Source organism: Parasteatoda tepidariorum, chromosome 11 (genome assembly GCF_982258835.1).
Source record: "Parasteatoda tepidariorum strain Cologne lab strain chromosome 11, Ptep-v5.0, whole genome shotgun sequence".
Taxonomy (NCBI): domain Eukaryota; kingdom Metazoa; phylum Arthropoda; class Arachnida; order Araneae; family Theridiidae; genus Parasteatoda; species Parasteatoda tepidariorum.
In genome coordinates, this window is record NC_141765.1 from 11,279,719 (window position 1) to 11,292,506 (window position 12,788).

General features: G+C 31.0%; 1 protein-coding gene across 27 annotated transcripts in view; it reads left to right on the forward strand.

The window, feature by feature from the left end:
- Window positions 1-2,815, forward strand: part of LOC107456224 (cAMP-dependent protein kinase catalytic subunit 1) — a 452,991-nt gene extending 450,176 nt beyond the window's left edge. For all 27 annotated transcript variants that reach the window (XM_071187758.2, XM_071187756.2, XM_071187757.2 and 24 more), the window contains one exon: window positions 1,222-2,815. In XM_071187758.2, the coding sequence (XP_071043859.1) occupies window positions 1,222-1,347 (126 nt within the window). In that variant the 3' untranslated portion in view covers window positions 1,348-2,815. The remainder of the gene's footprint in view (window positions 1-1,221) is intronic.
- Window positions 2,816-12,788: the final 9,973 nt, after the last annotated feature.

Here is a 12,788-nt window from a genome sequence, read left to right on the forward strand (position 1 = left end):
ATATTTTTTGGTTACTGTTATTTTTTGCATTTAAAAAATTATAAATTCTGATTTTCATAAATGAAAAATTTATATATTTTTTTTGTCTTATTTTATGACATTTTGACACTTACATACTAAGACTTAATTGAATTACAAACCGTATTATTTTAAAATATAAATTCTGATTATTGAGTAATTAAAAATATATAACTGGTAGAAAATTATATAAAATAAATTTTTTTAATTGTTTGTTTGAACACCAAATTTATGTCACAAATATGTTTTGAATTATGAGTAGACTAGTGACAAAACTTATTCATTTTGCTTATCCAATGCTTTGAAATGAAGTAAATACGTATATCACAATATTTGATATTTTTATATGCGTTATCATATATAAAATTCTGTTCATTATGTACTCGAAGATCACATAGATTATACATCCTAAAGGGCGACATAATGAGTGAATCATAATTCGCAGAGAATAAAAGTAAATCTGAAGCACTAAATTTTGCCCATAAACTACAAAAATTGCACAAAGAAAGCTAAATGGAAATGATAAAAAAAATATATATATTAATTCCTCTATTAATAAAGTGACTTATATTTAAGTATTGATTATAATTAAGCTAATGTAACAAATATAAAAATCAATGAAATACATAGTGTGAAAAAGAATCCGTAAAACTCTAATAAATTTCCACCAATGAAGGTTATTGCTGTAAAAAAAATCTACCTAGCGGAAACAGATTGTATTGCAGCAATTCTTAAGAGGAAGCACGCACTTTTTCTTTTCCTTTCTCACTCACATATTTTAATTTTTTAATAGAAGCATAAAAACGAATCCTTTTTTTTCCCAGGAATTAGGGGAAAAAAACACACTAAAAATCTATCGCTTTTTATATTATATACCACAATATATGATAAAATTGTCACCTAAGTCTGCAAGAAGTTTCTTACTAAAACCAGTTCTGAACTCACAAAATTCTAGATATTTTATTCTGTAGCTTTCTAGAAAAAAGGGTCAATACCCTTATTATTTTAGGAATTTTATCTTTGCCTTAATGCTTTTGTATAAATTACTCAAATCTGTTGAGTTTCTTATACCATTTCTATTTTTTTTTTTTTTTATTCCAGCCAGTTGAAACATATTAGTATTGTAATATCATAAAATCTCTCAGTTATAAAATCTTAAACTTTTGCACATTATTAATATTGTACAATAATGCATCTTTTTAGGTGGAAGCTCCTTTCATTCCGAAGTGTAAAGGACCTGGTGATACAAGTAATTTTGATGATTATGAAGAAGAGGCACTGCGCATATCATCAACAGAAAAGTGTGCCAAGGAATTTGCTGACTTTTAGTGTTTGATTCGTTATTACTCCAAAGTTATGGAGTCTACATTGTAGCCCTTTTCAGTTGGGCATAAAAAATTAATATGAAGAGAGCATTGTGTTGCCAATGGTAGCTTGTAAAACAATGCACGGAAACAAAAACTTACATACCAAATCCCTAACCATCCTAATATGTCATCATTGTGCATGCAGAATTGCAATATTTGATGGCTTTAAGGCTTTGATGTTTTTAAATAAACTGGAGACCACACAAGTATTATCTTGCTTTATTTTATCATCCGACCTGGCTACTATGTGTATTATTTATTGAAACCAGATTGTTTAAATAATTTACAGTTAAGGCTTTTTTATTTGTATAAAAGACTAGAATTTAGCATAAATTATTTTTGTTGTTGATTTTGACAAAACAAATTATTGCTTTTGTCTTTAAATTTTAATATTAAACTGGTGCCGTCTTTGTTAAGATGCTATATGTGTGTTGATAAATGCCGAGCTACTTTGATGTTTCTGTGTATAGTGTACAGCATTGCCATCAGATTTTAGGATAATAGACTTTAAAAAAAATGAAACTGTGTTCCATCCGTGTGCCCAGTTGAGAAGATCACTGCATATACATTTTTTTGCCTCTTATTAATAAAATTTAAAAAATGAGAGAAATCATGGGCAGAAAAAAAAACTTTTATTTTGTAGATGTAGAAATTTTATATTTAAAAAAAGTGTTTGACAATATAAAATCAAGAATTATGGGAATTGGTATGTTACAATGTATGAGCACAGTACTATTGTTCATTTTACCACAGATCTATAGTGCTGGCACAGGAAATGGTTCCCACAGCTGGCAAGCACATTTCTCTTCATTAGCTGCTGTAAATAGTTTAAGTTCATTGCTATAGAAGTTTTTAATATCAAGATTCTTTGTTGAAATGCCTTGTGATCTGCCTTGAAATAATCTTTCAGGATCTTCCTGCTGTTCTGTTGCCGTTTTATTTTTTAGAACAAGCTAGTATGTGCTTAGTATGGTAGTTAATTTGTTACACTCTTTCCTCATTCAATTCTCATTGGGTTGGGGGATTGGAATTGACTATATTTCATTATTTATGGTTGCCCTGCCATATTCTTATAGACATGCGCAGCATGGGAGCCATTACTCCATTTAAATTACATAAATCCATATATTGTGCACAGAAAACATCTGTTTGGGAAAAAGTGTAGTTGTAGATATCTTTTCTTTTTTTTTTTTTTTTTTCATTGTGCAGCCACAGATTTGTAAAATAAAAAGATAAACTTATGTCTGTGTTTTGGAGTCTGTTAGATGCCGAGTGAACTCAGGTGGTGGCGCGTTGAAAATCTAAACAAACTAGTCGGAAATTAGAAGTCAGTTGCATGAGCTAATGCTCTTGTCTGTATAACTCAATGCCATGTATATTTGTTGATTCATGTTACACTTGTTCTTGTATTAAAGATTCTTATGCTATAAGTTGTGTTACTTTTTATTCAATAAACAACATTGATATGATAAAAATGCTCTTTGCTTTATCGCTCAAAACCTCATACAAATTATAGGGAGATATATGAGGGTCCTTCAAATGAAACCTGGTCAGTCCGTCTAACTTTGTATTAAACGTAATGGGGGGCCTATCTATTGGCAGAGACACTGACGCATGCACAATGTTTTGTGTTGCATACCGTCAGTATGCTTGCATGCTGAAGGGGAGGGGGGAAGCAAGTTATCGTCCACACATTGCCAATGCGGTGAAAACAACATTGCAGCAGTTTCGTTGGGAAACACTGGAACATCCCCCGTACAGTCCAGATCGTTCACCATGTGACTTTCATGTTTTTGGACCTCTAAAACAAGCTATTCGCCGACATAGATTCACAACGAACGACAACATGTGTGACTGGATCCGACAGCAGGCTACTTATTCACCAACCTGGAATTATCAGGGAAATTTGGATAAAAACCTGTAAAAATCAGGGGATTTTAAAGAAAAGCTGAAATTTTTTTTTAGATAATCGTTTTAATTTGACTAATTTAAATTATTTACTAATTTTCTTCATTTAAATTATTTCATCCTATATACCTACTTTTTTCAGACTGAAATGTATCGCCAAACAGTTGAAACATCATAAACTTAGCGATACTTTGCTTGCATCAAAATTTGCTTGCTTTCAAAGAAATCTGTGAATTATTTTTTCTCAGCAAACCAACCGATCAACATTTTCTTCTACAATCTCTAACAGCAATGTTTGTCGACAAATTGTTGCATTAATGCTAATTTTTTCTATTTCATTTTAACCTTTTGTAACATATTTTTTAAAAAAAAGGTTTTTTTAAGAACTAACTATATATTAATACTTAATTTTACTGTTTTGTCGGTCAATATATGATTTTTGATTCAAAATTCGAATTGTATTCTCATCACAATATCGAAAGTTCGTAAATGTGGCTTACTTTCCAGAGATATTTCCAAAACTGTTCCTCCTTTATTCCTAAAAAGCTGACTAAGGAATACAGTCGAACTCGTTTATAACGAGAACTCGGATTTGGTTGGATCAATGTTAAATCTATGGAACAGAAGTCGCTTTTAACGAGCAAGACCCGGTTTTAGCGAGCAATATTTTTCTGCCTTGCAACCTTTTTTCTCATCTTTCTGTCTCATATTTTTTTCAAAATGGTATGAAATGCGCGAGAAATCGAAAAAAAAAAACCGCGAACTGAAACTTAATTGCCCTTATCGCTCTTAATCTAAAGCTTTATCGGTTGACGAAAAAGTAAAAATTTTACCGGAGTTGGATGACGGTGTTAAAAATATCGAAATCTGAAAAACGTATGGATTGTCTTCATCTACTGTTTCCACACTGCTAAAAAGCAAAGGCAAGTTAATGGATGCATACGACCAAAATAAAACAGACTGTAAGCGACTGAAGAAGTGTTCGAAAGAGGATTTGGACGAAGCGTTATTGAAATAGATGAAGGTGCAACGTAGTGCTGTTAATGTAATTAAAGTAAGTTAGTATTAATTAAATTTTAAGTAAACTTAAATCATTTGACCTCCCTCTTCTGGTTGCACACCTGCCTCGTTAAATCCGAGCACTCGGATTTAACGAGTACATGTTACGGTCCCTTTGTGCTCGTTATAAACGAGTTCGACTGTATATAGGAAATATATTAAATGATAAAATATATATTTTTTTTTTTCATATGTGTTTAGTACAAAGAAGGAAAACAAAACTTATGTTTTAGTTCTGCACTGTACAAGACTCTAGTTGAAAGAACTATGTGTTTAGAACTATGTGTCTAAAGAACTATGTGTTTAGATTGGAATTCTTTAAATATTTTAATTTCAAGTAAGAAAAAAAAGTTTTTTTTTTCTATAGAGTATACAACAAAAAATTAGACAATTTTACAGTTGTGACATTTATTTTTGTATACTGAATCTCTTAAAATAATAATGCTAATTCGAAACATTTAACAATTTGACTTAAGATATTGGTTTAAAGAAAATATGATCTATCAATTTTATAAAAAGCACTGTTAAGATAAAATACAGAATACAATACAGCTTCATATTGAAATGTACATACAGTGACTCATAAAAGTGTTGGTACACTTATGACTTTCAATGAAATTGGAAATAAAAATTCATTAATTAAAATGAATATTTCAGAATGGCTATTTAATAATAAAAAATATATTCTATTCTTAACAAAACTGCATGGAATATTTAAAAACAAAGCAAAAGTTTATTTTTGAGAAATCATCAAAAAGTAACAAAAACTTTATCGAACAACAGTCATCGTACACTTTCAAGAAAATCTCTGCCTATTAGTAAATATTCTAAATTTTTCTAATTAGTAATATTTAGTAGAGTTTCCTTTCACATCTACAATAGCTTTTATAAGTTCGTAAAAAAAATGTAACTAGTTCTTTTTTTTTTTTTTTTTTTGTCGAGTGAAATTCGAGCAAAATATAACAATATTCATTACTGATTTACCTCTTATGATGACAAATAATCAACTTTCAAATTTGGTCTATTGTTTTGTTATGACCATGAGCCGTTTTTAAATGATAAAAGAAAATATTATGGTGAAGCAAAAATTAAAATATAATTTTGAGACACTTTTCTTGAACCTATAAGAAAAAAGAAACACAGACCTGGAAATTTTAAGATTTTTATCTGGAAAAATTAGGGAAATTTGAAATCTGATTTGAGTGGCCACCCTGTAGTTTCTTCAAAGATAGAATCAACCGACTAGTGTCGCAATAGAATAATTTGGCAACTATTTTTGAGTAAGTGTACTGCGTATAACTACATTTGTTAGTTAATAAAATCCTTACCGTTACTTTACACTAGCGACCCTTTTCCTTTGAATGCCCCTCATATTTATGTTATGACAGGCTGCGTCCAGACTTTTTCTTACTTAAAATATTTTTGCTTTTCTATTCTTGCAATGGTCCATTTTTTCCCTTTTATATAAAGTTCCGTTCTTTTTCCTGGTTAAGTAATGAAAACTAATTATTTACCCTTAACGTATAATTGCAGCTGTATAAGCGGCATGGCACTTACACTTTCTACTTCAAATATCATCTTATGGCTGCAAAAATCAATAATTTATTATTTTATCACTCTCATTGTTGTCATAGTTACAATTAATTATTGTAATTACACTTGGTGGGAAATAAACTTCTAAGAGATCCTGCCCATTAAATGTTATATCTTTAATCACCCTTTTTCTTAATAAGTCTGAATTTGCATCTTATTAAAAAAAAAAATGCTCCTTATCTTTTGTTTGGCGTAAATTTAGTTAACTTCTTTATATTCCTTGAATGTGTCATTTGTAACTGTGAAAATATTCAAGCTTCATGTGATTACAATAGTTTGAGCTCTGAGTTTTGTAAAAAAAAGAATGTGCTTATTAAATTTACAATGAAATGTGACTAATAGTAGCACTCAATATCGATTGATCTCGAAAAAACTTCGCTTACGACGTCATTCTATGTAAAAACGCCCGATTTTTTTTATATTGTACGAAGTTGTAAAATTGATATTTCACTAACGCCGTAGAATGTCGAGTTTGAAAAAAACATATTCCACGGCGTTTACAGATGCAGTAGAATGTCGATGAATATTTTCATCACGTTATTACTACAATATTAATAAGCATTTAAAGATGCGGCAGAACGCCCATCGATAATTTTGATACGTTATTCAAGAAAAATTTTTCACTTGGTTTTGTAGGATATAGGTACAAGTCTGTTAATTATTTTATGAGGTTTTGCACTTCAGATTTTATTTCGCTAATTGCACTCCTGGCTGTACAGTTGCAGATTCAATTAATTAGATTTATAATGAGTAAAAAAAATCCTTTGATTTATACTGCGCAAAATTTGTCCAGGATATCTTGAAAGGAGCTACATGCTCTGCTCAGTCTATGCCTATTTAACAGAAAATTAATTATTTCCTTGCATTGCTAGAGAATAAGCATTCTGCAAACTAGTGAACAAAGATTTCATATTGTTCATAACATTGCCTTAAAATAAAATGTCTGCAAGTATTTAAGTCATACTTCCAAAGTTCAAGGCATGTAGCCAGATTTTTCAACAACAGAAAAAAAAGCAATAAAAAATATTATTAATCAGTTTCCAAAAAAAAAATATATATATAATTAGGATTTGCGCAGTAATAAGCTTAAAAATTAATTAAGTGTAAAATAGGTGAATAGGAATAAGTGTGAGCACTGTAGATGGAATGTAAGAAGTGAATATTAATGTAAGGCATGATAATTATTTTCAGCTTAACTATGATTTATAAATCAAAATCAAGGACTATTTGCTTGTTTTAAAATAACCACATTTCACATGTATGTAAATTAGTTTTCTTATTTTTTAGCATTTAAGATGCACATTTGATCTTCAGGCAGGATTCAGTCACTGAAAATTAGTAATTTAATATATTGCACAACAGCACTAAAAACTCAAAAAATATTATAATATTATGGGTTTAATAAAATTTGCCCTTCTGATATGTAATTATAGAAGGTGTAAATGCAGAGGAATAAAACAAAAAGTAGCTATGAATATTTTATTGGAATTAGTAAAATAAATTGGGACATTCTTGGGTCTCCAAGTCCAAAGAATTGGTCACATCAATTATCTTAGGTTTTCGTCCTACCCAATCAGTGGCTGCAGTCAGGACCTTCCCAAATTTTACCGCAAGCTCTTGGCCCCAAAGCATCTGAGAACTGTAGCTAGAAGCAAAGCATTGAGTAATATTAATGACATTTAAAAAATAAAAACTGAAAAACTATCTGACAAAACACAATTTATTAATGAGTATATAGTGAAACTTTGAGAACTGAATTGAATGAAGGGCTTAGAGAATCGGCACAAGGATCAAAAAAAGGGCATGCTGCATTAGACACTGTTTTGTAAAACTGTCTGAATATTTAAGCGGCAATGACGTATCTTTGATTAGATAATAGATTCTTTAGCAACAAAAAATACTATAATAGAAAGCTTATCAGTTCAGCTTTAATTGTATTTCTTAATTTACTTCTATGTATTAGTCTTAAACTAATGTGAATACAGAAAATGTATCAAAGTTGAAAATAAGATTTATTTTTAAAATTTTGATCTGATATTGATTACTTATGATTGCTTATATTTAGAAGTATAATTAAACAAAAGCTCAAACTTATTATAAATACACTGCATTTACAAATTCTTTGATGTAATCGTTTTTTTCATTCAATTCTTTGATGTAATCGTTTTTTTTTTCCTTCTGCAAAAGTACTTTTTTTTTAGATCAGATCCAAAAACTATTGATCTACAACTGTGTTAGACTTAGAAAATTAAGTTTTTCAAGCCCCTCTCTCTCTCTCACTCTTTTGGTTTGGATTTCTGAAACTTTTTTGCAATATTTGGTTTTTGTTACATGGGAACAAATTTTTATTTCGTATTTTTCAAATAGAGAGAATCTCTTCCTAGCATTATTTTTCAATTAAATCTATTTATTTATTGGAATTAATTGGATTAACTACTTAATTGGATTAACTACAGCTTTCAAAGATAAAAATTGACTGATGAGATCAGGGCCGGATTAACCTATAGGCACACTAGGCACGTGCCTAGGGCCTACGAAAAACTTGGGAGGAAAAAAATTGTTGACAAAAATAATTTAGCTTTAAAAACAACAAGTGTATTTTGCACAAAATTATGAAGATACAAATAAAAATATAATATTTTTCGGTAATAAATTATTTTCAGAATCTAATGATCTAATATATTACTTTTTTGGATTCAACGAAATCTTGTATTATGCTGTCGAATTCCAAATCGTTATCAACTGCAATATCAGCAGTATGTCGGTATTGCAAATAAAGTTCGATAAACAAATTTGTAAATTAAAATCCATATTCATAAAAATGTTAAAAAAAAATATGCAAGAAAATTTTAGCATATATTTTGAAAAGAGGGGAGGAGTGGGGGAAGGAGGGGAGGGACCAAAAACGGCTATGCCTAGGGCCTACGAAAGGTATAATCCGGCTCTGGATGAGATATATTAATACAGATTAAAAAATTGTGAGTGGTGCATATATGAAAAATCTTGAATAAACTTAGAAATGTTAAGAATTAACTACAAATTAATGTTTGTAAAACTTAATACAAAAAGAGAGGAATTCTAAATATTTAGATTTATTATTTGCAATTGGAATTGTTAATCAGATCAAAAACTTTAATTTTTTTTCTTACAGCATTTAAAAACTGAAGAAAATTAATATTACATATATAGATTAATAATAAATGTGGGGATGGCATGAGTGATCGTCTTAAATAAAAGACACGTTCTTAAACAAAAACATATATATTGCAGATTAAATTTACATAAGGACGGACGATTAACAATCACACGAATAACAAAAAATAATAATAAGTAAGAGTTCGTCTTTTAATGTTTGGTATAATCATAACTCCTCTTTGGAGTCCATACGTCTTTTTCGGTTCGTTGTCAACCCGGCTCTCTCGTCTTAGGGAAATTCCCATTGCTTCCTAGTCGTGCACAGGGATCAGCTTCCAACTTACATAGTCTGGCGGCACTTCTAGCTGACGGAGCGACTTCTAGCTTCTGGACTGGCACCACAGGAACTGGCACCACAGATTCGGCCCTCCTGCGGTTCGCCTGGTCCTCCAGCGACTCTATAAAGAAAAAAAAAGAAAAAGCAGAGCAGACTGAAAAATATAATTGATATCTGAAAATTAAATGTTTTAGATTAATATTGTCTTTCATAAAAAAATCTTTCAGGTAAGAGTGTATCAGTTCAGGCACGTTCACTCTTCCTTCTTTGCACGTCTTTTGTCTCTTCTTCAACGGCTTCGTCTTCTTTTCAACGTCTTTCGTCTTTTTTCTTTAACGTCTTTCGTCTTTAAGATCTTTCGTCTTGAACTTCTTCTACGTCTTTAAATTCTTTCGTCTTCTTTCACGTTTTTCGTCTTTAAATTCTTTCGTCTTCCGTCTTTAAATTCTTTCTTCCGGCATTAAATTTTTTCGTCTTCTTTTACCTCTTTTCGTCTTTAAATTCTTTCATCTTCTTTTACGTCTTTAAATTCTTTCGTCTTATTTTACGTCTTTCGTCTTTAAATTCTTTCGTCTTCTTTTACGTCTTTCGTCTTCTTCAAAAATCAAATTCACTTCTTTAGCAATTAATTTTTCATCTTCAAAAATTACAGTCTTTATCTTTTTGTCTTGGCAAGCACTAAAATTCTTCTTTGTGCAATGGATGCAATAGTCCTTCTTTCTTTCTTCTTTCATGATTCACCAGTATGCAATGAACACAATTTGCCATAATGTTTTCTATTTTCTGTCTAAGTCTGGGTATGAAATAATATTCTTCGATTTCTTTTTCCGTATATTTAATTCCTGAATGTCCTTTCTCACGAGCTGTTCTTATAATTTCGATTTGCATATTTTCTGGCACAACCACCAATTCTTTCCCATTAACAAATTTATACAAAATTCCATTTCTATTGCAATAATCTTCATAATTCGAAATTTTAAGTAGTTCTTTTATAGTCTTAATTCCAGTATCTTTATCTTGGGCTGATCTGAGTCTAAGTAAAATATTATCGACGGTAACACAAAATACATTAATTGGAGATCGACTAAAGGCGTCTACGTGAGCCATCTTATTTCCAGAACGATGCTCAATTATGTAGTTGAATTCTTGCAGCAAAAGTGCCCAACGAGCTACACGAGTTGACAAATCTCGTTTTGACATAGTCTTTTCAAAAGCAGCACAGTCAGTAACTATTTTGAATGGAATACCTAACAGATAGATGCGAAATTTCTTGAGGGCTTCTACGATAGCAAGAGCTTCAAGTTCGTAGCTGGAATACTTTTTTTCAACATCAGTCGTTTTTCTTCTCATATAGTAAGTGGGGTGAAAATGTTTTTCCTCAGGGGGTTTTTGCATTAAAATGGTAGCATATCCTTCTAAACTGGCATCTGTGCAGTGGCGTACGCAGAATTTTTTCAAGGGGGGTGTTCATAATTTTCTGAAACTACTAACAGAAATTCGAGTCTGTAATAAAGCACTATTACTTCCCTAATTTAGACAGCTAGACAATTTTGACTTTTTATTTAGACAACATTGTTTAGTTAAATTTTGATTTGATTTTTTAAGTTTAGGAACATAATGTAATATCTTCTGGAAAAAGTTCAATGTCAAATGGGTGGGAAGTAACACTTTGAGGACCACTTTCACATTCATCAGATTTTGTTATGCTAGAAACGTTTTCTTCAACGGAAGTATCACATTTCTGTACAACAGAAAAACTTACATTGGTTCAGGTCGTGATTTTTTCTCAAAATAATTCAAAATTGTTAAATTCTTGTGTTTTGACATCCTAAAGATCCAAGAAGAGCAAATATTTGTGTAATTTTGCAAGTGTGCCAATATATACATATATTGGCACAGAAATATCCGCTATGCTAGGATCTCAAAGTTTCGAGCTGGAATGAATAACTTCAACGAGCACAGTATCTCCAATGGTATTGTTACTGATTTTTTCACTAGTCGAAATAGTGGCGACGACGGGTTCGGCGATTGAATGAACTTTTTGTTAAGACTAAACAAAACAGATTTAGCGACGAGCTCCGAAAGACAAGAGGCAGAGATAACTCTTAGTCTGACTAACTCCACTGTACTCCGTTCCATCTTATATAATAATTTTTCACCGCATCTCCAAAATTCTCGAATTGTCTCTAAGACGACAGAACGTTTAAGATTCCAGAATCATCGCGTAAAGACCTCGTGAATGACAGCTAGTCTCGAAAACTATACTGGCAGGACAGAAAGGAGCCAGTCAGTAACAGTATCTCGGAAATTTGGTTTCAAAAGTACAACCCTATTATAGTTAATGTTTTTTCAGTATTCTGAGAAATACCGTGAGAAAAAAAAGTAGGCATAAGGCAAATAAAAATATATAGTCTTAAAAAATAATAGCACGCATAACTTCTACAAAAAATTTTATTTTTGCCATTTTATCTGAGCTCAAGGGGGGTGTTTAAACCCCTAAACCCCTCCCTTGCGTACGCCACTGCGTCTGTGTGTAATTCAGTTTCAAATTTAGGGTTATATATTGAAAGAACAGGATTTTGGGCTGACAAAGATTTTAATTGATTAAAGGCTTTCTTTTCTTCAATGCTAAATTTAAACTTACGATCTTTTTTTAGCAGGTCACTCAACGGTCTAGCTATTATAGAATAGTTCGGAATGAATTTTCTGAAGTATTCGGTCAATCCCAAAAAACTATGAATTTTTTTCAAATTTGTTGGCTCTGAAAAGTTAAGAACTGCTTTGATTTTTAAGGTAGATGGGAATATTTTTCCATCCTCTATCACATGACCTAAAAATTCAATGTGCTTCTTTAAGAAATGGGACTTCTTAAAATTAATATCAAGTCCATATTCACTAGCAATATTCAACACCCGATTAAGTCGTTCAATACCTTCTTCAAGGGAGGAAGACAGAATTATAATGTCATCTAAATATGGTAAAACTATACCCTCATTAATCAAAGTTCGGAAAATGGTGTTTATGAATCTTTGAAATACGGCGGGAGAATTGCATAGTCCAAACGGAACTTTAAGAAATTGATATTGTCCTTCATGTGTCACAAAAGAAGTGTATTTTCTACTATCTTTATTTACATCGACATGTAGGAATCCGTTCTTAAGATCAATTGTACTGAAAATTTTCGAACCTTGTAGTCTATCTAATATGTCTTCAATTAATGGGAGGGAAAATCTATCTTTGACAATTATCTTATTCAATTTTCTATAATCTATACAAACACGAGGAGATCCGTCTTTTTTCTTAACAATTACAACGGGGCTACAATATTCGGAAGAACTAGGCTCCTTGTTTTAACCATTCAGCGACTTGAG